The sequence below is a fragment of the Haliotis rufescens genome, unplaced genomic scaffold (assembly GCF_023055435.1).
Source record: "Haliotis rufescens isolate VD_foot unplaced genomic scaffold, xgHalRufe1.0.p SCAF_11, whole genome shotgun sequence".
NCBI classification, from domain to species: Eukaryota; Metazoa; Mollusca; class Gastropoda; order Lepetellida; family Haliotidae; genus Haliotis; species Haliotis rufescens.
The window spans coordinates 18,174,967-18,200,988 of record NW_025963791.1 but is presented as its reverse complement, the minus strand read 5'-3'; the positions used below and the strand labels follow the sequence as shown (position 1 = coordinate 18,200,988).

The window sequence follows — 26,022 nt, the reverse complement described above, 5'->3', positions numbered from 1 at the left end:
TTGAGGAAGTTACTACTATTTAGATGCTAGTGTCAGCGTAAGTTACCGGAATACTGTGGGCTGTGATAGAGTGTTATAGAAACATGTGGCATATTCTATGATGTGGGAGCACTGTGTGGAAATTTCTCTCGTATCTCTCACACATTTTGTCTCTCACATATTTTATTACATCAAGACCAGCTTTTGTGAGAAGATCACTCATCACCTTGGATTCCCAGCCTTGGCCCATCTCGGAAACTTTGACCACCGTCGCTGCTGGGTCATTATTTTGTTCTCAATGACTTTTGCTCTACCACTGTATTTTTGTACTAGATACTGACCACTTTCATCATAGTATGTATTGCCGTTGAATATTGTACCATCACTCCATTGTTTACTGCCATTGTAATTGCTGTGCAGTAATTTGTTTTGATTTGTAAACCCAGTGAATATTGTAATACATTTGTTGATTGTACACCATATGTTGGTTGGTTGTTGTTTTCACACTACATTCATTTAGGCACAGATTTCTGGGTTAAACATATTGTTTCAATTTGGGAATCGACACGTAACAATAGTCGCCTCTTACAACAAGCAAGGGTTGCTGAAGTCCTATTCTAATAGTGTCTATAACCTATGAAATAATTAATACTGGGATCGCCTCCGTGGTCTAGTGGATACAGAACGAAAGGTCGGTAGTTCGATCCTCGGCCGCGTCATACCAAAAGACGTTAAAATGGTACTATGTCTGGCGCTCGGCATTAGGCGATAAAACAAGACATTTTTTTAAATAATTGACCTCGAAATGAGGAGATTATGTAGTTCCCTCTCGTACTATGTGTACTGTGCGTTTACATTTATTAAATCGAAGTTATATATCCACAATCAATTTAGATATTCTTAATAGTGAAACTGTCCATGTCGGACATTGCCCATGACACCAAGTCGAGCACATTCACAACTAGACTACGAAATCTCAAGAACATTTTCCGTTGCGCCAAATGTATGGCCTTTATCCACAGTTCCAGACATAGAGCACCAAATGCTACAGTGTTGGTCCAAACCGAAGTATTAAGGTAAAATATTGTAAGGATCGGTACCAAAATACCATCTCAACATTTCTCTCATGAGCAATGATACATCGGTAAGCCATTTCAGAAGTAGGATTACGACAGTTATAGGAATATGGATGAAACACTTTGGTGGTGGTGATGTTATACATTTTGGTGTCGCGATGACGCAGTTGTGACGTAGTGATGAAAGGAGGCGGTTGTCTAAGACGCATTCGTAGATGTAAGAAAGTCCTTTGTACATCCAAAACCAACGTGTACCTAATCAAATCATCGTTGGGCTTCACTCGTTGACCGTAGTGTGTCGGTCAATCTTCCGGGGACACGTAGGGAGTCCGCATGATAATGTAGGTCACCATGCAGCAATGTACGCTGGTCGTAAAAGGCCACTAAATGGATCTGATGGTCAGGCTCGGTGTCCTGGTTAATTACATGTCATCGTATCTCAATTGCGTGAATCGTTTCTCATGATATTATGATAATAATTGCTGAATTGTCTGGTTTAGATTCAACACCGTCATATTGCTGAAATATTGCAGACCGTGGCGTTAAACAACACACAAACAATGCTCCGTGACTGTGTTGTTCTGCAGAGACGCTATTTGATTTGTGAGTGAGTGAGTGAGTGAGTTGGGTTTAACGCCGCTTTTAACAGTATTCCAGTTATATCGCGGCGTGTCAGCTTAATGTGGGAGGAAAGCCCGAAGTGATGCAGGTCTCAGACGTTTACCACTTCGGTGAAACCCACGAGCACGGGTATGGTGCTGACAAACCTAGAAACGGGGCGAAACGGGATTCGAACTCTGCACAGCGAATCGCGGCGCCTTAGACGACTGGGCCACTGGGGGCTGGATGTGAATTTGAATTTATAATTTACATGGATTATAAAATCAGACATCTTCACGAGGCCAGGGAGTTCACTGCCTATAAAAGTCAAGTTTTCACCCTTGCCGAACAAGGATGGTATTATGGAGTTACATTTTGGCTGGACTAACGAGTCTATGCACAGTCCAATCAAAATAGCGCACCGAAATCGAAATCCGGTTAGTAAACTGTCGTGCAGATTTCGGTTGATCGCATGAGTTGCAAAGCATGTGCACCGCCAACTTGTTGTCAACAGATATTTTCAAAGTTTTTTCACGTTTTTAATCAAGGATCTCACGTGATTTGATGCACTTCGCGAGGTAAGACCCGTTTTATCACACTATAGGTCTTGATTATCGATCAGATCGTCTTGACTGGGCGCCGCCATTTTGTTTGAAACAAATACATGTGATACGAGAAGTGGAATCTGATTAGTCCATAGGAGAGGCTTATAAGGGACATATCTCGTAATCACCTCCCGTGGCGCTACGATCGAGCCCAGGAATTCCAGCCTGGTTCGGCAAGGGTAGAAAATGGACTTTTACAGTGAGTTAACTCCCTTGCCTCAGGAAGATGAGAATCAGCTGGTGTTAATCATCTCTAAATTGTAAAATTTTAAACATTGGTTTTGTTTATTGTAACCCCATTCCAGGACAGCACAGATGCATGCGTTACTTCCTATAAGTTGTGGATAGAAAAGCTTGACATAATTTGCAAGACAGAACTTTTGCTGCCTACTGGCAAGTGAGACAGGTTCTTCAAGTTGCAGTAGGTAGGCAAGGTGACAGTAGCAATTGCTAGGCGATATATGTGACGAGTATCTGATACATACGTTACAGCGTCCAGAAATACATAGTATGCTGTGACTCTGATGGTGATGAGATTGAAGGAAATGAGACCTTGTGTTGTACTAATCGAAAAACCGATGCGCAAACTTTTGTAAGAATCCGCCATGTGGATTCATACAGTTTGCACATCGGTGTTTATATTCATACCTCAATGAACCGAAAACAGTCAACAGTCAATCCTTAACTGAATGCTGCGTTAAACATCGAGCTTTAATTTATCATTTACACTATATTTCAAGTGATGTAAATTGTGACTGTATTAATGTCTGACATACAGTATGCTTGGCTGTCCTCTGCACCACTTTGCTATTAGTAGGAGAGTCAGCGATGATTCTCATTTCGCCATCAGATTGGAGGCGTCACACCGTTCACCCTCACGGACTAATTACCTCGGAGAGGTTATAGCAATTCCTCTCGTCCCTATCTGGGACCCTCGCGGTACATCAATTGCGCAGCAGGGCCCTACTGCTCATGACGGCATGGAATAGATCTTAGCGAATTGCGATTCCCAGCCGATCGGCAAAACGACAACGTTTAGCCCCCTCGCGGGGACACGGCGCCTTGCATCCGTACTGAGACTTGAATGTTAAACATTCATCATCATTGATTTTGGGACTTTCGTCCTGTATATCTAGGGAGGATTTGGTCCGACCCTCAGGTCAGTTGATAGCTCCACCACGAAGAGGTACCCCCCTGTTGGACCGTGGTGCGCAATAGCCTACTCTGACCCAGCTCTTCTCAGGGTCATCTTAAGAGAGTCATAGTTACTCCCGCCGTTTACCCGCGCTTGATTGAATTTCTTCACTTTGACATTCAGAGCACTGGGCAGAAATCACATTGCGTCAACACCAGGCGGCGGCCATCGCAATGCTTTGTTTTAATTAGACAGTCGGATTCCCCTGGTCCTTGCTTGTTCCCAGTTAGCCGTTGCTTGTCAAACGACGCAGAGATGGCCCCGTCAAGGGCTTACCCGCAAGCTAAATTGGTCCACGAGGCAGTCGAAGCTCGGTCCAGGCTCGTCCTCCCCCGAAGGGGTGGCTTCGCCCGGTCCGCGCCTTTTTCCGCGCCCGCTTCCCGCCTGAGCCCGAATGCATGTGTCGTGTACTGTCGTGTACACACATGAGACATTTCACACATGAAACACGTGAAATTTCATCTCAGCAGGCTGCCGTGAGATAGATGAGAATGATCTACCGGCATCATACTTCATTAGTGTTTTTCATAATCACTTTTTACCTTCAAATTGCCCATTAGGGACTGCGGGTTAGAATTGCTCCCCAGCAACCTATGTTGGTGGTATGAGGCGACTGAATGGATCGAGTGGTCAGGCTCCATGACTTGGTTGATTTGCGTGTTATCGAACCCCGATGGTGTGGATCGTTGGCCACAATACGGACGGCCAAAACTCGAATATTTCCAGGTCGCCGTCGTATAGCTGTAATGATGCTGAGTGCGGCGTTCAACACCAAACAAACTTTCACATTGCTAATGCCAGACGATATGTACATTCACGGACGACATACCCATCCACTGCTGACAGTTCTTGCCTGGAGGAGAAAGAACAACTTTGCTCCACGGAAATAGTGTAGACTGTCAAATCTTGCCACGACATCGCAATCAGTGCACCCTGTCAACGTCATGGTGTGGCTGGCCTGCGTTACTGGTACCTGACACAGACAGTTACATTTCACCTGTATGTATATTCTTAACAAACCTTTTTCTCGGGAAGTCATGCAGTGAAACACGTAATCACCCAGCTCTGTGTGACCTTTAGCGAAGTTCGTGCCATATGATTCAGACAGGTGCCCCAACAGTTGGAACGTGTAAACGTAGGGACAGGATTAGGAGTTGTGTAAGTTAAAGTGCAATTTACACGCAATTTAGCCAACGTATGCGATAACAAGATTACTCTGTTCTATTATGATTAACAAATGTAACATTGTGCACACGCGTTAACATGTTACCGTTAATGTTATTCACCGAACGATTAAACAGTACATGGGTTCTAGACCAACACATTGTTAGGAGAGCAGGTCAAAACGGCCTCATGTCAGAACGGCCTCAAAAGATAACGTCAAAACGGCTTCAGGAAAAATGTCAAAACAACCACAAATGAGTCATAACGGCCACACGGAAAATATAGAAGACAAACACAAGTATTGTTTCACATTAATTGTATTATATACATTCTATAACAGTTCATGACACCATATGCACATTGGCATTGTAACAGTGTTGGTACGCAATCCTGCAAAGCAAGTCTTAAAACTAGGTAGCCGAGTTAAGGAGTTAAAGTTTACAAAACCTTATGAGATTTTGTTTGTTTGTTTGTTGTGTAACGCCGCACTAACGCCGCAATATATTCCAGCTATATTAAGGCGGTCAGTAAATAAACGAGTCTGGACCAGACAACCCAGTGATCATGAGCATGAGCATCGTTCCACGCAACTAGGATACCATGACATGCATCAACCAAGTCAGCGAGCCTGACCACCCTATGCCGTTCGTCGCCTCTTACGACAAGCATAGTCGCCTTACTGGAGACCTATTCTACCCCGGATCTTCACGCAACAAGTGGCCTGGTAGTACTATGGCCTTAACAGGGCTTTGAAGTTTAACTACAGCTACATACACACACGCACACGCGCACGCACGCACGCATGCACGCACGCACGCACGCACACACACACAAACACACATGTACATACATACTTTGCATCAGAGACCATATATGGTCTCTGTTTGCATGAACAGATCGCAACCGGTTTATACAGACTTGTGTGTGACAACGCTCCAATTTCCAATTAAGTTGTTGATTTTGATTTTTGTGCGAAATTTCACTATTTGGTGCTTATCTTGCATATCCATTGTTCCACTACAGTGCTGACATCAATGATATGAGAATGTGACATCAACGATGTGTACACCGTCCGGTGAATCCAAAATTCGGCAAACAGAAACAAAGCTATATGAAATATTATTCTTCACGTGAGTGGAATATTGCCGTGAGTTTTATTGCCCATGATAACGAAAGACTAGAGTGGCGGATACGGGCTGATAGTAAGAACGGGCAGGCTCTCCTACACTCAAGTGGGATTTATGGCTCGGGGCGTGTGTAAGGTGTGATGGAATGAATAATCTTTACACCGCCATAAATGTCCCCAATGTCAAGCAGCCCACATTACGCCCAAGCATTTAATGTCAGTGTTTATAACTTTAACCCACATGCTTCTCGTTAATTGTTCATGAAAGAATGACATTATTAGTATTCAGGAGTGGCGTGTTAGTGAGCCCCCTGGTTATGTTGTGAGGGAACTAGATCGCACGCGTCATTCCGAAGACCCGGATACGATTACCCACATGGATACATCTTAAGTTAAATGAATTTCGCTAAGTTTAAACGTGTACTGTGAAGATTACATCGTCAATCTGTAAGCTCCTAATTAAGTCCCCTTAAATAATGTTATACGCACCGGTAAAACACTACAGGTCTTGTGTCCCCCGGGACAGGTGCGTAAAGGGTCCAGCAATACTTTCGGATATTTTGAGGGCATTTGTAGGAGGAAAACAATTCCAGTCTTGAGTACAAACAACAATATGCAAGTACATGATTACATCACGTTCCTCAGGTTTCTCCACTTTCCAACGGTCACAAACCCCTTGTGAATATTAATAACTTGTCGCAGCGAAACAGTTTGCCCAGATGATGAAGTTTGTATTGATATGCTTCTGTGACATCAAGTAATTTATATAACAAAAGATTTCACTCTTGCGCAATTCATTCTATTTGAGGCTTAGAGCTTCGCAATCAACCCTCCTAAGTGTAGCGGTAAAGCTATCTTATACTCCTGAAGACAACTTGAAAACGTCCCTCTTTGTCATCTGCAGATGATATCCACTCACGCTATCAATGGAACATGTCGGTGTGTGAGTGTCGAAGACGCCATGTCTGTATTCATCTCACCGTCCCCCTTAGACACTAACTCTTCAAGTCTCTAGATTATAACATATTTTGTGTTCCTTAACGTTATGCCCTTGGTCAAATAATTTTCGAGTTTGTCAACATGCTCTCAAATGTCTTAATAATTGTGTGATGTAACCAGTAGGGTTTTCTAAATGTGAAAAGCTAAAAGCTCAAAATCGCTTGACTATTTCAGCGATCTGACGACTCGATATGCAAAATCGACCTAGTGCAATGTCAGACTTCAAAACTTTATGACAAACCCAAGAGGACTTCATAATATTTGCATCACGCTTTAATGGCTTTATAATATCATTACATCACCATTATCATAATCCTCTTCATCATCAACGGGATAATTGTTCATCACATACTATGTTTTGTTTGTTTGTTTGTTTGTTGTTTAACGCCGCACTCTGCAATATTCCAGCTATATGACGGCGGTCTGTAAATAATCGAGTCTGGACCAGACAATCCAGTGATTCATATCATGAGCACCATGCACAGGCACCAACCAAGTCGGCGAGCATGACCACCCGATCCCGTTAGTCGCCTTTTACGACAAGCATAGTCGCCTTTTACGGCAAGCATGGGTTGCTGAAGACCTATTCTACCCCGGATCTTCACGCGTTACATACTATGTTAAAGACTGAACCGTTCTGCTTCTAAATGTGTATTTGCGCACTTTCGTGTTAACACAAATGATAAACTCAATTGCAGTGATTAATGACTGGTTTATTTCAAAGTATAAATGGTTTCACTTCAAAATATATCACTAACATTGTGAAGGCAGAAATTACTGACTTATGCGGATTCATAGATATCGTTTTACCGCCAAGTCAACTGCACGCAATGCAGCCTCGGACCATCCCTGTAGTTTGTTTGGCCACCAGGAACCAGCCACATGAATGACTTCATGATTGGCAAATGGCTTCAGCATGTAATCCCGAGTCTGTTCCATCCTGAAACCTGGTTTATAGATGTGCCATGCAGCTCTGAATGGGAATGTGTCCCAAAGTTGCATCGCCCCTCCTACTGTGGAAGGAATGTAGGATTTTGGTAGTCTATAGATTCTGCTCATATAGGAATGTATCCTATCCCGTACCTCAGTTGATACCCTCTGTGCTCCTGGCATACTTCCATATATGGTGCTCCCTTGGTTCTGAAGTTCCCGCCAGAGGGCAACACTACTCTCTCCATCGCTATAAGAAGGGAGGTGGATCCAGTACCCATTGGAACCTTCCCGCCAGTCGTAAGTAAACTTGCTTGGCAGATTCGTTTTTGCATGGGTGATGTTCTCATTGATGTTATTGAAGTACTTCCAGGGGTAGGGGTAGGCAAGGAAGATTTTTTGTGACTGCACGCCATAAACAGTGTTCAGTCGCCTACGGAATTCTCTGCTCTGATAAGGTGCAAAGTCCACTTTTTCCACACAGTCCTTCTGTATAGCTAGGACCACCTTTCTAGCACACACATGCCTGTTTGGCAACTGCAATTAGAGAATTGTGTCGGTGTTGTTAGGAACACGAAGCATATGAGATAGGCATTACAATATGTAGTTTACGTTGCACGTTCTGGAAAATATCTACAGGAAAAAACCAAATGGAATTCTGATTTGGGCTGTAAGGATCCGTATCTGTACTTATGTTGTGCGGAACGGCGGAACGTCAATCTGTAGTCTTTTAATGGATTTCAGATAATGAGTCAGGAAATGTATTGAGAAATGTATAATATGCCATTAAGAGGAACTTGAAACGCCATCTTCTGACACCATGTATCATGATAACAGCCATTGTAAATCAAATCAAGTTTATCAGATACGATTTGTGTTTTTCCGTTTGCTTAGTGAATGAGGCTCCTAAACATGGCAAGCATCGAGTTTTTGTGTTTTGTATCACGACTTTGCTATTGAGATACGACAAATGGTATTGTGAGTGAACAAAAAAGTTCAAGTCATTAGATGGTAGCCTACCCTAACGGCTGTATGGAAGGGGTATGACCTCTACTCCAATAGCCAACTGTTCCTTCATGTCAGCAATATTTCAGTAGCTTCAGCCTTTGGTGCCTACATACATCTCATACACGAACACGCCCTTTCTACAAATATTTTATTGTGCGTCATACGACTTTTGCTCATAAATTGTTTGATCCGGGTGACAACATTCAAGGCCTAAGCAAGACCTTCAAAATGTTTTATGAAAAAGATGTGGACAGTTTCAAATTTTACGCATCAGTGATAAAGATCATGTGATCCCGTGTTTTTTCAGCTGACTGGATTTTTCCTTTGCATGTGTACATGACGGGTGCCACATTCTTAGCAGATATTACTTTTCATCATGGAAGGGTTTTGTTGCCTTTATTGGCTAGATGTAACAAGTTCTATATTCCTAATATTTATGTATGTTGGAGGAAACGGAACCACTGGAACATCTTTCTTCCTAACCACGGTGACATGCACCACGAGTCTCTATTGCATTCTCATCAGTTCTTTTAACAGATCAAAATAAGGATTACTGATGTTTCTCAGATACAAACTCGTAGTATTAATGTGGAAAGAATGCCCGTCGAGTTGCAGGTCATGGATGCTTACCGCCATAGTGAAACCCACGAGTACGGATATTGTGCCCGAAATGATGCAGGTCATGGATGCGTATCAATTTAGTGAACCCCACGAGTACGGATATTGTGCCCGAAATGATGCAGGTCATGGATGCGTATCAATTTAGTAAACCCCACGAGTACGGATATTGTGCCCGACATGATGCATTTCATGGATATTGTTGCTGATAGAAGTGAATATGGGATTCGAACCCCATGTCATAGGAATCCTGTATGCCTCAGGACTGCAACATATATAATTACGGTGCATGAGATGACTGGACAACGTTAACCATGTCCCCGATTATTTACAGGCCGCCATGATATAGCTGACATCTAAACGACAAGGTGTTACCAAACATTCACTGGAAAGGACAACGTTTTACCAGTGTGGGTTTAGTGTAACCAGCCACTGTACTGGTGGGCTGGAACGTCAACCTGTAGTTGCCAGGACGACCTTTCATGGAGGTCAGATGGTGATTCAGGTGGATGGAATGTCTAAAACATGAAATAAACGTCGTCTTAAAAGTATAATATAGATTGGACTGATCATATGTATCAGCAGGTTTTTGCAGATGTGTTTATGTAAACACAAACTCATTGAAACCTTCACTTACTCTATACTAACAATGACAACTGACTGTCTAACGTTTGTTTGTTTGTTTCTTTGTTGTTTAACACCGCACTCAGCAACATTCCAGCTATATGATGGCGTCATCGACGCATTTGGGATGCGATAACATGCATCAGAATCAGGGAGCCTGACCGCCCGATCCCGTTTGTCGCATCTTACGACAAGCATAGGTTGCTGAAGACCAATTCAAATGCGGGTCTTCACAGCCTTGCCTCATAGGCAGCATTAAAGGTGAAGCTAGCTGGTGGACTATTTACCTGGGACTGGCCAGTACGAAGGCGCTCAACAGTCGTTTGGGCACTTGGTCCATACCATTGTCCACAGTTTTTAGGTCGGGGGGAGAAGTATTATCACTAAGAAAGGTCAGAAAGTCGAATCCAATTTGAGCGCCAAATCTTCCAGAAGCGTGGTGCCAGACCAAAGCATCTCGTAAATAGCTGTAGGCCTCTCTGCTAGCATAGCGACTGAGGAAGTTGTCCATGCTGGGGATAAAAACGAAAGGATTACAACATGAATAAGCTTCATACAGATGCATTTGAGCGGATGTAAGGTACTGTATAAGGTACAATGATCAACAAATGTTATTTTGTGTTATACAGGTTATAATGAAACCTAGACATCCCAAATCGTCTCCGGTAATACTGTACATGGTCGAGACATTTGCATGTTGACAATACCATGCATACCCTCGCTTGTTTCGAGGATGTTGCAGCACTTGGTGATTCAATGTCTTGGGTGATATCCGTTTTCAGCAGTGCAAATGATCCTTTTGAGTAGCATACGACTATGTGTCAAAACAAATATATTTACAGATAAGACTGTCTACATCGAAATTGGTAAACACTGTGAAGAAAAATAACCCCGTAAGCAACTCGTGTACTCGAATCTTGTAATGATGCTACCTTTCGTCCTGCGGAAAGTATGACATTACAACAAAGAAGGGAAAAACCAGACCTAAATGACATAATGTATCGGAGGTTAAATAAAAGAGACATCATATAAATTGTCAACCATGGGGTCAAAAGTGAACAATAATAATTTTTTGAAAAAAATTCCTTGACATAAGTTTGCTTAGGGCCAGCTGAAATTTGTGTCAGCGTGTCAATGAGGCTCTAGCTTGTGGACTGGCTTGTGCCTCTAGACTTCTCATCATCTCCATGAAGTGTTTGCATGTCGACGTTGGTGGTGGGGACAGAGTCAATACATGATATGTGGGGGCAGTTTATTATCAATACAGTCTGATTAATCTGAGCTTGCGGTATTGGGAATTGAATTATTGGGTGATGAAAGTATCAAGGGCTGTAGGAGTCTTGTTGAAGATGGCAAGAAATGAATCTTCTGTATGAGGATAAGCTGTGAGAACAACTGAGATCAATGCAATTAGATTCTTCAATGTAGAAGAAGCAATCATCTCCCAAAGATTAACTACATTGCGAATTGTTTTTTTCAAAATTCAAAAAGTAATATGACATTATAACCGGGAAATTGGAACGTTTGTTTTGAAAAACATGGGCATTGGCATTGGCAGGGTATCAGTATAATCAGGGAACTTTGCACTGCGGAAATGGCACTGTGACCAGGGTAGCTTTACGAACAGGGGTATTATTCACCAGGTGAGGTGAGGTGAAATGGGGTTTAATGCACTTGTATAGCGACGTGCATGTACGTGTGTGTGTTTGTGTGGCTGCTTGTACTAGTCCGGACTGATGCCGATTTATAGTGCTAGCTCACTGAGATACCATGCCGCAGTTTAACATGAATATCCCACTCAGACACAGTATACTGACTCCGAACCGACCAGTCCTTGTTTTCGCCCCTTAATGCCGAGCGCCAGACAGGGTAACAACAAGTACCATCTTTAAACGTCTTTTGGTATGACGCGGCCGGGGATCGAATCCCGGACCTTCCGCTCTCCGGGCGGACGCTCTACCACTAGACCACGGAGGCGGTCCGTATTATCACCAGGAAGAATTGTATACGTAACATACATTTGAAGTCATTCCTCATAGGTATACATAGCATCGCTCACCCTTAGAGATGTATATTACCCTGTTCTTTTTTTAGGGGAAATGTAGAGAAGTTTCCTGGTTACTGGTGCAGTGGAGACACCAGCTCAATTAATCTATTATTGAACCAAGGTTATATAACGCTGTCTGTGACGTCATGACCCCAACTTCGCAAACAATGGAAGCAATTGGACGAACAGTTTGCGCCAATCAGCATGCTGTAAATATGATAAAACTTGAAAATAATTGCACCGAAATATGTGCCCCTGCGTAAGATTACCTTTAGTGTATATGGACATACCTCATGGTATATAGTGGGTACCCATCTGTTGTGTATATTGTGTATATCTCCGACTCTGAAGGGTACGCATAACGGCTCATGTTGGTGTTCTCTGTATATAACCTCCTGAAATATGACGTGATAAGATTCGAGGGGTTAGATTAACTGTTAAGTTGTCGTTACTCTCTAAACAACGTTAAATTGGAATTCTTGTATAACTGATTACAGTTTACTAATTTATACCTTGGATAAATTCTCTTTTTTAGCAATTTTCATACAAATGGTTTCATGAAAAATGTTTACCACAAAAGATCACTCGGGCTGAGTCTCTCGTTCGGCCTCAAATTGTATGGAGTCCGCGGGCCACCAAGTTCATCTGGCAGGAGATGACGACCACGGAGGTAGTATATCGTCTCGTTACGGTTGCCATAGTTTAAAGGAAAGTCTACAATTTTGAGTCCAAGCTGGGTCGCAGTATGCGCAAGAAATGTGTGCTCCTTGGGATTCAACCTCATCGCCCCGAAGTCCACAGTCGTGCCAGGCACAGTGGGCAGTGCGGCTGTGAACATACGGCCTCCAATTCTGTCCGAGTACTCAAATATGGCTAGTTTCAGTCCCCTGTTTCGTAGACGGTAGCCTGTGTATGTGCCGCCGATGCCTGCTCCGATAATGGCGACATCGAGACAATCGTCTTCCTGGTTGTCTGGAAGAAATGACATTTTGAAACGTATTTGGTATTCAATCTTGACAGGACATTTATACTCGTTCCCAAACTGAGACTGTGACAGCAGTGTGCTTTTTGTATTCTGATATGCCTGTCGCAACGATGATGCAGTCTAGGTATTCCTAAACTGACTTTACGGATCAAACTTGCAATGACGAGGCTACCCCACCAAGATAGGCACAAATTCGTTTAGTCTCCACGAATGTACATGGGGGAGGCCCAGTCGTCTAGGTCGCCGCAATCCGCTATGCAGCTTCACGTCGCTAAGGCGCTTCAGAAACCGAATCCAAGTTTCGAACCCTGATTATGTTTCAAGATTTGTTAACACCGTGTTCGTTAGTTTCAGCAAAGCGGTAAACTTCTGTGATATAACTGAAACACTGTCCACAGCGGCGTTAAAGGACTCACTCACTCACTTTTTACTGCCTCGTAAAATGGGACCTCCACGAACTGGATGAACTGTATTGATCTGTATTGGTATTTGTATCGATGTCATAAAGGTGCAACCGTCACGAGTGAGTGAGTGAGTAAGTGAGTTGGGTTTAACGCCGCTTTTAACAATATTCCAGTTATATCACAGCGTGTCAGCTAAATGTGGGAGGAAAGCCCGAAGTGATGCAGGTCTCAGACGTTTACCTCTTCGGTGAAACCCACGAGCACGCGTATGGTGCTGACAAACCTTGAAACATAATCGAGGCGAACCGGGATTCGATCCCACAATCATAGGTTTCTGGCGTATCCAAGGGACGCAACTCTGCACAGTGAATTGCGGCGCCTTAGATGACTGGGCCACCCGTGCCCCCGCAACCGTCACGATCTTCTCAGGGTAAATGTGAACATTTTGTTAACTTACTTACTTTTTATTAACTCAAAGTCAATGTTTTTTCTTTTCAAGAACAATTCTTTTGAAACATTGTTGGTACAATTCGCCAGTCTCTCCAAGTAATTGAATAAGAATGCAGAAACAGATTCGTGTTAATTAAAATCTTGTCAGTTGAGGGCATGAACTTACACTTGGGCCAGCCATGAGACCAGGTAAAGATGACTTGAGGCAGTAGTACTGGCAACAGAAACATATCAAGTAATGAGTTACGTGCGTCTGGTTATATGGGCAATGGAGTCTTAGAGCAACAGTATGAGTCATGTACATGAAAACTGTGACGTTTATGGTCTGCTTAATATGTCATTGCATTTAATTCTACCATGAATTAGGAGATAAACATACTGTGTTTTCAATGTAGAGCTAGGTTACCTGTAGATTTAACCGCGCTAAATTGAATTTGGAACCGAACGCGCAGTGGTAGAATTTGGAATTTGCTCGATACTGATTGGTCAATCAGAGGCTATTAAATCACAATAAACCCCCATTGATTGAAACAGCTGGCCGCATCACCGCGGAAGCTAATATTCATAGAATAGGACAGTTTTCAGTCATTGTCGGTAGGCATATTTAAATAATTATATCTACAATTACCGGTTACAAAATGCACAGATGCGGTTACTACAATATTTAAAGGATGTGTAGCAACATGGGCGGATACAGCTTTTTTTAAAAGGGGGGGGGGTGCACAATTAAGAACTATTTATTGTCTTTGGTGGTAATTTATACAGAAATAAAGTATTTTTTCGAAATAAAAAGGGGGGGGGGGGGGGGGGGGGGTAGATAGAAATCTACAAAAGGAATGTATTTACATTTTGGAGACAACAGACAGCTTGGAATTTTGGCGCTTTTCTTTATACGACTGTGACGTCATATTTTTTGCGTCACAATGAGCGATATGACGTCATAATGGTGACGCGCGATGTAGAGCGAAAGCCTTGCAAAGCTTGCTTTGCTTTCTTTAGGGATGCCCGCCTCATGTTAGCTTAACAAGTTGCCGTGCTTATTGTTTTCAATGTCTGCCATATGTTCGAGTGAAGTATTACGGTGTAAACAAACTGCCTGAGTATATACAGCGCCATATTGTGAGTGAGTTTATCAAGCTCCTCACAGCCATAGCCCCTTCGCGAAGCTCTCTGTACTATCGCGATGTTACCGAGAGTGTAACGAAGGTGTCACGCACTGTGAAGGAGCTTGTGAGTTTATATCAGTAAAGAGGCCACCGGCCATTTATACAATATGGATACAGCGGATAACATCAATAGCAGGCGCCAGATAATACACGTGATATACATTGTGAAACAATTTAATTATTGCATGTATACATTTGAAAAACTGTTGTCGTTTCTTAAAAGCAAGAAAATATATTTAGCCAATTTATTAATAACATTCTCATTTCGGCAAGACATAAGTGTGCAAAATTTATCAAATGAAGGTTATGAATGGTAATACTTAGGTATAAGACTATTTCTTAGATCAGTGCCATATTTTGTTCGGTAATTCTTTAATTCAGATCGATAACTTACTCAAAACACTGGACTCAACCCATGCCGCTTCACTCAGTATATTTGCTGACACCAAAGAGTTCGCGTTTTATTTAGTCATGGTAGAATGTACATAAACATACTGTGTTTTCAATGTAGAGCTCGGTTGCCTGTAGATTTAACCGCGCTAAATTTAACATTTGAAACCTCACGCTGCGCGTTCGGTTCCAAATTTGATTAAGCGCGGTTAATTCTACACAGTATGTTTATCCCCTAATTAACACCCAAAAAGGAGATTCTGTTTATACAATCTGTAAACTTTGCAATCAAAATGAGTTGTCATAAGGCGTGCCGTAACACAAACATAAAAATTTGAAAACTTTTATTTACAACTGACATATCCGCTGCTGTGATATAGAAGAAACTAACAAATACTCACATATAAACAATAAGAAGTTCATCGTTTATGTATGCCCACTCACTGAAATGATACCAGAAAATTATACAGAATGTGAATTGTGCACTGTGTATATAATACCACTCCTATGAATGTGTTCCTAATGCCTCCCCATCACATGATTGTGTATAAACATGAAGCTCCGTTACTTAGTGGTTAGCATGTCACTGTTTCGTGACTGGCGATCACCTATATATACAAGTCCGTGCCACGAAGCGAAAATATCAAATTTCAAAAGGAAATGAACAAAACTAAACTAAAAGTGAAAATAATTTGAATACTCTTGGCAGGATAGTCACTTCTTACTTTCTATTTGGAAAAATAAAAATACGTAATTATTTATATGCGCAATCTCATTAAAACAGATGTTAGTTCTCGCCGCCGCTATTCAAAGATCTGAGGACATCACATTGCTTGTCACTTCAGAACGACCTCTCGCGAACTTTGACCGACCAATGAAATGACTAACAAGACGTCGACATTAGCCAATCAGAAAGCAGTTTACGGCACCAGTTTCAACTGGCGTCTTCCATTCCAGACTACGCTTGAAAACTACGTTGACAAAGTTCTCGATCCCATATATGAAAATTGAACAAAAGATGGTCGATATTGTATGGCAGTACCCCCCACGGACTACGCAACGTCTCTTCCGTTCAAATGTTTATCCCACTGAAGCGAGAGATAGACGATGCTTTTGACGGAATCATACTATCGCTCGGAATGTTCGCTCGCACCCCATGTTAACCTCTACGAGGTTGCATGGTTAGAAAACACATTCCTATAGTCACTTTCCCGATAGGTCGGATGATAGGTCTTTCATGACCCGACCGTAGTGACATGACCCGTAGTGGAATGTCGTCAGATCTTTGTTTAAGTGCTAGAGAGAACTAAGATAGGATTTTTAATGAAATTGCCATTTGCGTGGCAAGGTTGCGACGCACTCACTTAACAATGTCAATATCGGCTTTGACCACCATTTGCATTGCTACAGGCGAGGCAGCGACGGCGCATTAAAGACACCAGATGATTAATTGAAAAATGATTGAAGCCTGGGGGGTGTTGTTCCATATGTCAACAATTGTACCAACTGAGCTTGCGTTACCGGCTGGTTCTGGTCCTGTCGTAGGCGTCGTTTCATCTTATCCCAGACATGTTCTATGGTGAAGAGGTCTGGGAAAACAGCTGGTCGTGACAGTACAGCAGTGTTATTTGCCTAAAAACGTCCGTTACGGGCGGGCGAGCATTATCCTGGTGCAACGTGACGTAACGTCTTTGTATTTGCCTCGTCGTCCCGGTAGCGTATCACTATCAGATAGTGACGATACCAGGTGTAAACGAACACGTCTGCTGACACCTGGTAGACATATTTAATAGCTTTAAACGTGTTTCGGATTAATAAAAAAGGCTTGCGTGTTTCAAATGAACATTTTAGGATTTATAACACATGAAAGAGGCGACGATGTTACAAAATACCCAAAAGGGTCGAAAGGGTCCGGTTTCTACTAGTTACTTCCTCCGGTGTTTTTCAGTGTTGATACTCCGAAGTGTAGAACACAGATATTGTTGAATGTTGATATATGATGACAACAAAGAACTTTATTGAAGGTATGTGACAAGTTGTACGTTCATGTGAGAACATTTTGTTTTACCTGTGGTCATAAATGTAAAATATTTTCTTTTTTATTATAAATACGGATGGGCGGTTCAGAGTTCGCTGAACCTCGCATGTATTTGCCAAGGCTACCTTTCTTTTTTTTTATACACAAGTTTTTCTTTTCGTTTATCTTTTTTATTTTTGTGTACTCCAACTAAAAATCTCCTGTATATGCTCAGTAGGTGTAAACTGTTCATCATGTTTACACGGTTTAAAAGTTGTCAAATCTTTCCCTTTGATAATGGCTAAAATAAATAAAATTAAAGTTGTATCTGTAAATTGTAGAGGCTTAGCTGAAAAAAAAAGCGAAAGGAAGTCATGAATATCTGGCGAAAGAAAAATTTCTCAATCATTTGTCTACAGGACATTCATATTTCTGAAAAAGATGAAAATTTAATGAGAAATGAATGGGGGCTACAATGTATTATTGCACCATTTAGGTCCTACGCCAGAGGGGTAGCTATACTTTTCAATAATAATTTAGAAATAAAAATTTTAGAACTAAAACAGATAGTAACGGTAACTATATACTTACAGATATCACTATTGAAGGCATTAAGTTGACCATGGTTAACTTATATGGCCCAAATAAAGATGATCCAGGCTTTTATCTAAAACTATTTACGGATATTGATAATTTTGAAAATGAATCGCTAGTAATTTGCGGTTACTGGAACCTTGTTCTGAATCCAGCTTTTGATTTAGAAAATTATAAAAACATTAATAACCCAAAAGCTAGAGAAACAGTATTGGAAAAAGTAGAACAATTATAACCTTATAGATGTCTGGAGGGATATGAATCAGGACTTAAGAAAATACACTTGGTGGAAAAGAAATCCAAGACAACAGGCAAGGCTTGATTTTTTCATGATCTCTCAAGATATTTATGATATGACTTTAAAGAGTTCAATATTACCAGGCTATAAATCTGACCATTCAGTTATAACTCTCGAATTCTCAAACAGGTTAAGTCAGGAAAAAGGACGAGGTTATTGGAAGCTTAATACCTCATTATTGTGTAATGTAGATTATGTTAAAATGGTGAAGGAAATTATGGAAGAAACTATAACAGAATATTCTTGTAAAGAGCCAGGAGGTAAGATTGGTGATGAGGATACAAACTTAGAATTAACCATTGGTGACTGTTTATTTCTGGAAACTTTATTAATGAAAATTAGAGGTAAAACCATATCATTTGCAACATATGTTAAAAAACAAACAGGCAAAACCAGACTAAGGAACTGGAAGATAAAATAGAAGAAGTAGAGGAAGACATTAGGAATAACTTTCAACAGATTAGTGAAAATAAATTGGCTGAACTATCCAAATATAAAATAGAATTAGAAAAAATTAATGAAGAAGTAACAAGAGGAATACATATTAGAAATAGGATAAAATGGTATGATGAAGGTGAAAAACCAACAAGCTACTTTTGTACTTTGGAATCTAGAAATTATACAAGTAAACTCATAAACACTTTGATTGATAATAAAGGGGAAGAAATTACTGACGGGGACTTAATAATAAATGAACAAAGAAAATTTTATGAGAAGCTTTACTCATTACCAAAAGAAAATGATAGTGAAAATGCTGAGACACTCAAAAATGTAAAAACACCTAGTCTAAATGAAGACTTAAGGGTTAATTTAGAAGAAAAAATCACTTTAGATGAAATATCAAAGGCAGTAAAACAAATGAAAAATAACAAAAGCCCAGGAGTAGATGGCTTTCCAATAGAATTCGAATTGGAAAGACTTAAAAAGATGGGTTTTTAGATACATAAACGAAACTTTTGAAAATAAGGAAATGACATATACAATGAAAAGGGGAGTCATTACGTGTATACCCAAGGGAAACAAAGACAGAAGATTTCTAAAAAACTGGCGTCCAATATCATTGCTGAATGCACTTTATAAAATAATTAGTACATGTATTGTAAATAGAATGAAAACAACTTTAGATCACCTAATTCATGATAATCAAACTGGTTTTATTCCTGGAAGATGTATTAGCGAAAACACAAGACTTTTGTATGACATGTTTGAATGTAAAAGACTAAATAGACCAGGAATGTTGCTGCTGATTGATTTTGAGAAAGCGTTTGACACAATATCAAGACAGTTTATTTCCAGGGCATTAGAAAAGTATGGTTTTGGGCCTTATATGATAAAATGGATACACCTACTAACTAATAATGCATCCTCTTGTGTAATACAAAACGGTCATATGTCTTCTTTCTTTATTAATGAAAGAGGTTGCAGACAAGGAGACCCAATATCACCATATCTTTTTCTTTTTGCTGTGGAAATCTTAGGCTGTATGATAAGAGACAATAAAAACATTATAGGAATTGTATTGAATGAGAAAGAGTACAAATTAGGTCAGTATGCAGACGACACACAATTATTCTTAAACGGAGAGGCTGACTGCCTGTATGCAGCAATAAATATACTTGATTGTTTCTTTAAAATGTCTAGACTTAAAATAAATATTGATAAAACAAAAGCCATATGGATCGGGTCGAAAGCAGGGAGCTCAACAAATATTTGTGAAGACTTAAAGTTGGACTGGCATGTAGGCAATTTTGAAGTGTTGGGAATTATTCTCAACCCCCATTTGCAAGATCTATGGGTTATCAATACCCGAAAAAGACTTGAAACAATAAATAGGTTATTGGCAAACTGGAGAAGAAGAAACTTGACTCTTATAGGTAAAATTACTGTTATCAAGTCATTGGCTCTCTCAACTCTTGTCCATATTTTTATGGCACTGCCAAACCCCCCAGAAGATTTTATTACAAATTTAAATAAAATTTTGTTTAGTTTTTTATGGAATAATAAACCAGATAAAATTAAAAGGCAAAATCTGGAAAAAAATTATGCTGATGGTGGGCTTAGAATGGTGGACATTAAAATATTTATAGAATCACTAAAATTATCTACTTTAAGAAAGTATTTAAAAAAGAGTACATGTGATAATCCCTCAGTTTTTTCTTTCACTGATATGATAAATTTAGGAGTCAATGCTGATAAATATTTATGTGTGAAAAACCCTTTTTGGAGAGATGTTTTAAATGTTTCGGGAAATTACGGCAGAAAATTTACAACAAATTCAGAAAGGATCTCCGAAATTCTATCACAGCCCCTATGGCTAAATCACCAATTTAAACATGAAAACTACATAATTAAAAATTGGTTTAAAAAGGGTATAGTGACAAGTACGTTATGATATACAGGGTACAATATTAGATTGTAATAAGGTTAAACTTAGTATACCTAAAGAATGGAGAGACACTGTCAATCATTATATCAAAATACCAATATATGACTTAAATCTTAGTCCACAATTGAGGGATATATTTATACCCGTTCAAGGATCTAGGTACTTTTATGATAGACTAATTACAAAAACAAAACCACCCTTAGTAAATGGAAAATGGCAATCTCTTTTTGATAATGATATTCAATGGAAAGAAGTTTATTCAAATTTCAGAAAATGTACTAAAGATACTAAATGGATTGACTTTCAGTTTAAGTTTATCCACAGAATAATTTACACCAAAAAGGAATTATTAAGAATGAAACTAGTTGATAATGATATTTGCTCCTTTTGTGACTTAAATGGCGAAAACCTTATACATGTATATTGGGAATGTGAATATGTTAAACACTTTTGGAGCAAACTGGAAACCTTTCTAAACCTTGACACAAATACTAGGATCTCACTTACCAAATACTCAGTTATTTTTGGATTCGACAAAAATAAACTTTTACTTAATCATATTATAAAATCCAGTAAAAGATATATATATATATATATATATATATATCAAGTATTAGGGTGAGAAACCAATTTTTGATAATTTTAGGAAAATACTAAAAGAGACAGCGATGATTGAAAAATTCATTGCCACCAAAAACAATGGTCTATGACAATTTGAACGAAAATGGGGAAAAATCCTACACAATTTAATATAATAATCATGCCCTGTACAATAAGGCTATAGATCAGTTATGCCTCAAATAGCAATACTACCATAATTGTTTTAGTATATCTGACTATCGATACAACTTTTCATGCTCTTCTTGAGGCATATCATGTGTGTGTGTGTGTGTGTGTGTGTGTGTGTGTGTGTGCGTGTGCGTGTGCGTGGGTGTGTTTCAATTATGCATGCTTTATTTATCACAAGAAATGTACATCTATGTAACGTATTTTCACTACAATTGACTAAACCTACTGTGTAACCTCTGAACCTGATGTACAACTCTTCGAAAGGAATAAAAAATGTCCAAAAAAAAGAAAAAAAGTTCTCGATCCCATATATGAAAATTGAACAAAAGATGGTCGATATTGTATGGCAGTACCCCCCACGGACTACGCAACGTCTCTTCCGTTCAAATGTTTATCCCACTGAAGCGAGAGATAGACGATGCTTTTGACGGAATCATACTATCGCTCGGAATGTTCGCTCGCACCCCATGTTAACCTCTACGAGGTTGCATGGTTAGAAAACACATTCCTACAGTCACTTTCCCGATAGGTCGGATGATAGGTCTTTCATGACCCGACCGTAGTGACATGACCCGTAGTGGAATGTCGTCAGATCTTTGTTTAAGTGCTAGAGAGAACTAAGATAGGATTTTTAATGAAATTGCCATTTGCGTGGCAAGGTTGCGACGCACTCACTTAACAATGTCAATATCGGCTGTGACCACCATTTGCATTGCTACAGGCGAGGCAGCGACGGCGCATTAAAGACACCAGATGATAAATTGATAAATGATTGAAGTCTGGGGGGTGTTGTTCTATATGTCAACGATTGTCCCAACTGAGCTTGCGTTACCGGCTGGTTCTGGTCCTGTCGTAGGCGTCGTTTCATCCTATCCCAGACATGTTCTATGGTGAAGAGGTCTGGGAAAACAGCTGGTCGTGACAGTACAGCAGTGTTATTTGCCTAAAAACGTCCGTTACGGGCGGGCGAGCATTATCCTGGTGCAACGTGACGTAACGTCTTTGTATTTGCCTCGTCGTCCCGGTAGCGTATGCCGTTCAAATCTCCCTTGAGTAACGCAAGCGTCAATGAAACGTCCTCCTGGACGCATGTGAACCCTTGCACTACCATCAGACCTGCCCAGATGGAACATCTAACATGTGTGCCATGCATTTAGATTCACGCGCATACCTAAAGTAGATGTCCCCTGGAGATGTCTTCATGAATATGTATTGAAAGATACACTATTGAATTTCAGAATACATTTATTTTTATTGAACTTTATATGAAGCACAGCTACATTTTTCTGTATATGTCCGTAATTATGAATCACTATCAGATAGTGACGATACCAGGTGTAAACGAACACGTCTGCTGACACCTGGTAGACATATTTAATAGCTTTAAACGTGTTTCGGATTAATAAAAAAGGCTTGCGTGTTTCAAATGAACATTTTAGGATTTATAACACATGAAAGAGGCGACAATGTTACAAAATACCCATAACATTCCAAAAAAAAAGCATGTTTAGGAATGAAACACGTTCAGAAAAAGTGTGGAATAAAGTTAATAGTGGCTTTGGATAGTTGCCCGACCGCCTCAGTGGTCTAGTGATGGAGCGTGCGCCCGGAGATAGGAAGGTCCGGGGTTCGATCCCCGGCCGCGTTATACCAAAAGACGTTAATAGATGATACTTGTTTGGTGCTCGGTATTAAGGGGTTAAAACAAGGACTGTTCGGCTCGTGGTAAGTATGCTGTGTCTGAGTAGGGTATTTATGTTAAACTGCGGCATGGTATGTCAGTGGGCTAGCACTATAATATCAGCATTTGTCCCCGACCAGTACAAGCAGCCACACACACGCACGCACGCACGCACGCACGCATATTACCAAATTTAACAACAGTCATAGCAATTTTCATTTACATAAAAAAGACATTGGTTATGCTTTCTTTAGCCTCTCAGTTTACATTACCAACATAAACATTGTGATAGAAAGGAGATCAACATGAATTAATACACTGATTTCTATACTTAATGCAACACTTCAGAGGGTACATATATTCTAATGTTTTTTAACCAATTAACCCCACAGGATAATATAGGAATGAAAATACGCATCGTTTCTTACCTGTCTGGGTGAGGACGTCCGGGTTCCCTAGTATTTGCGACTGTGAAAGGTGGCAGATGCTAGCTATATATACTAACACCTGACATGATGCATGTCGTCTGGCCTGCAGGATAATGTCATGTTTGTCCGTCATCATAGGATTGTCTGTAAAACAAATTCTACTCATGCTTGATCCTAGACTTACTCTAGAGTCTTAAATGAACATAGTTTACAGAAAAAAAACAGTTGTTGAATTATCTTAATGAAATATAATACAAAGGAGCTACAGTGATCTAGACTTACCAAATATTGTAAAATTGCATTGATGTATGACAGACTTGCTTGTTCCCGTTTTGATACAAACTGTTTTTTTAGTTGGTTCTGATACATTTCCTTATTTTTGTTACTTTTGTTACTCTTGTTACTTTTCTTAGACCCCGAATTTATGACTAACCTTGTGTTTTATTGGGGATGGTTCATGCCGGTATAGCAGTACATACGTACCTTTTTCTAGAACACCTGATATCATTACTGATTTTCAGTTACCCATTCTATTATTATTATTATATTATGTAATTCTCATCGTTATTTTGTCTTTTCCCAATGCAATCTGTTTCGTCTGATAATCTAGCCTTCTTATGCTGTGGCGTTGACGTCATATATTTTAAAAACTCTTTTATATGTCCTAGTTTCTAAATCTTTAAGTTAGTATGACTAATAATTGTTACTTTGAGGTGAGAACGATATGAATTTTGGTCGTTGTAATGCAGACACTGTTTACAAAGTCAGTTCAGTTATTTCTGTAAAACCTGTTTGACCAAATGAGTTGTAACTTTTCAGAGATGTTTATCGTAAACGGACCGCCTCCGTGGTCTAGTGGTAGAGCGTCCGCCCGGAGAGCGGAAGGTCCGGGGTTTGATGCCCGGCCGCGTCATACCAAAAGACGTTTTAAGATTGTACTTGTTGTTACCCTGTCTGGCGCTCGGCATACACACACACACACACACACACACACACACACACACACACACACACACACACGCACGCTCGTCGCTATATTGGTGCAATAATATTGGACGAGACGTTAAACCCAAATTAAATTGAAGTGACATGCTAGAAGCTGTAGTATCGATGAAGACTGGGTAGGGCAAGGTATTAGTACCTGTATCATCGCATTGAAAAAATGAAAACGTTGTCTTCTCGTACTAATTGCATCAATACTGAAAGGTGTTGTGTGTCAATTGAAATAAACCCGTTACAGTATGTTTGAATGTTTGCTGTGTCACTGAGCTTTCACCAGTACTGTAGATACACCCCACCTTGGAATACTAAAAGTGGTTGACTTGGTTGATGCATGTCAGCGTAGTCCAATTGACTAGATCGATGCTCAGGACGTCAATCACTGGATTGTCTGGTCAAGATTCGATTATATACAGACCGCCGTCATAAAGCTGGAATATAGTTGAGTGCGGCGTTAAACAACAAACAAACAAACAAACAAACAATACAAGCAATGTATCCACATGAAATCACTACCAAACTCACTGAACACGATGTGAACAAGCCAAAGAAGCGTGTCGGACATTTTTGAATTCTTACATAAACAGAAACATAAATTGTCATTGCAAAAGAATAACCAGTTAGGATTATCCAGAGAAACAGATTCCATTTCGTGTAAAGGGCAAAATATGTGAAGATTATATGAATGGACCATTGAAAATCAGCGATGACATCAGGTTCGAAACTTATGGTATTGGAGTGTTTAATAAATGTTCTTTGATCTTAACTAGGTTGGATTATCACCACAAGCTTGCTAATCCACAGACATAGTTTAAACATATTTTATTCAACTTAAGTTGAAAGGGCTTGGTAAACAGGCCTAACTGGTTTATGCAAATACCGCTCCCTGTCACATAATTACATTAGCGTTGACACAAAACTTTAAGTTAAAAAAACAATACAAATTATATCGTGAGAAGACCATTTTTTTCTTTAAAATCGTGGAAAGACGTAAGTATGTTGTTGCTGACATCTTTTGTTTTAATAGATGTGTCTGAAACATTTTTTTGGCGGGTCACACCAGGTATGAGTATTAAGCAGTAAGCCGGATTTCGTTTGTTAGATACATGTACATTTTGAGTGAACTCGTTGACAGGAGGCACTTGACAGCCACGAGTGTAATGATATCTATTTATTACACCGACGATGATGACGTTGAAGAAAGAAAACATTGCTATATGTAAAATCTAGACGTAGAATTAGAAATCGATCGAACAGGCCTATTTAAAGATCTTTCCTGTTATGATATAAATTAGTGACAACAACAATATCGTGCATTAACATGTCCCAACTGCTTGCTAAAGGCACTTGTTTTGTACGGAAACGTCTTCAAAAACAACAACATTGGCGTAAGACATCTAAACTGTTGACATCATCTAACAAAATGGTGTGTACATTTTCAAAGAAATTTCGTTGAAGGGGTCC

At 40.1% G+C, this 26,022-nt stretch overlaps 1 protein-coding gene across 2 annotated transcripts; it reads right to left on the bottom strand.

The window, feature by feature from the left end:
- Positions 1–7,439: 7,439 nt before the first annotated feature.
- On the bottom strand, positions 7,440–23,678 carry LOC124152001 (aplysianin-A-like). Of its 2 annotated transcripts, none has more exons than XM_046524710.2 (8): positions 23,560–23,678; positions 15,768–15,809; positions 13,977–14,024; positions 12,544–12,943; positions 12,262–12,366; positions 10,212–10,436; positions 9,707–9,818; positions 7,440–8,211 (listed from the first exon to the last, which is right to left on the bottom strand). In XM_046524710.2, exons 2-8 carry the CDS (start codon positions 15,787–15,789, stop codon positions 7,537–7,539), a joined length of 1,587 nt encoding a protein of 528 aa, XP_046380666.2. In that variant the 5' UTR covers positions 15,790–15,809; positions 23,560–23,678; the 3' UTR covers positions 7,440–7,536. The 2 variants fall into 2 exon arrangements, with proteins under 2 accessions (XP_046380666.2, XP_048248322.1); XM_048392365.1 differs by lacking the exon at positions 23,560–23,678 and adding an exon at positions 16,888–17,142.
- Positions 23,679–26,022: the final 2,344 nt, after the last annotated feature.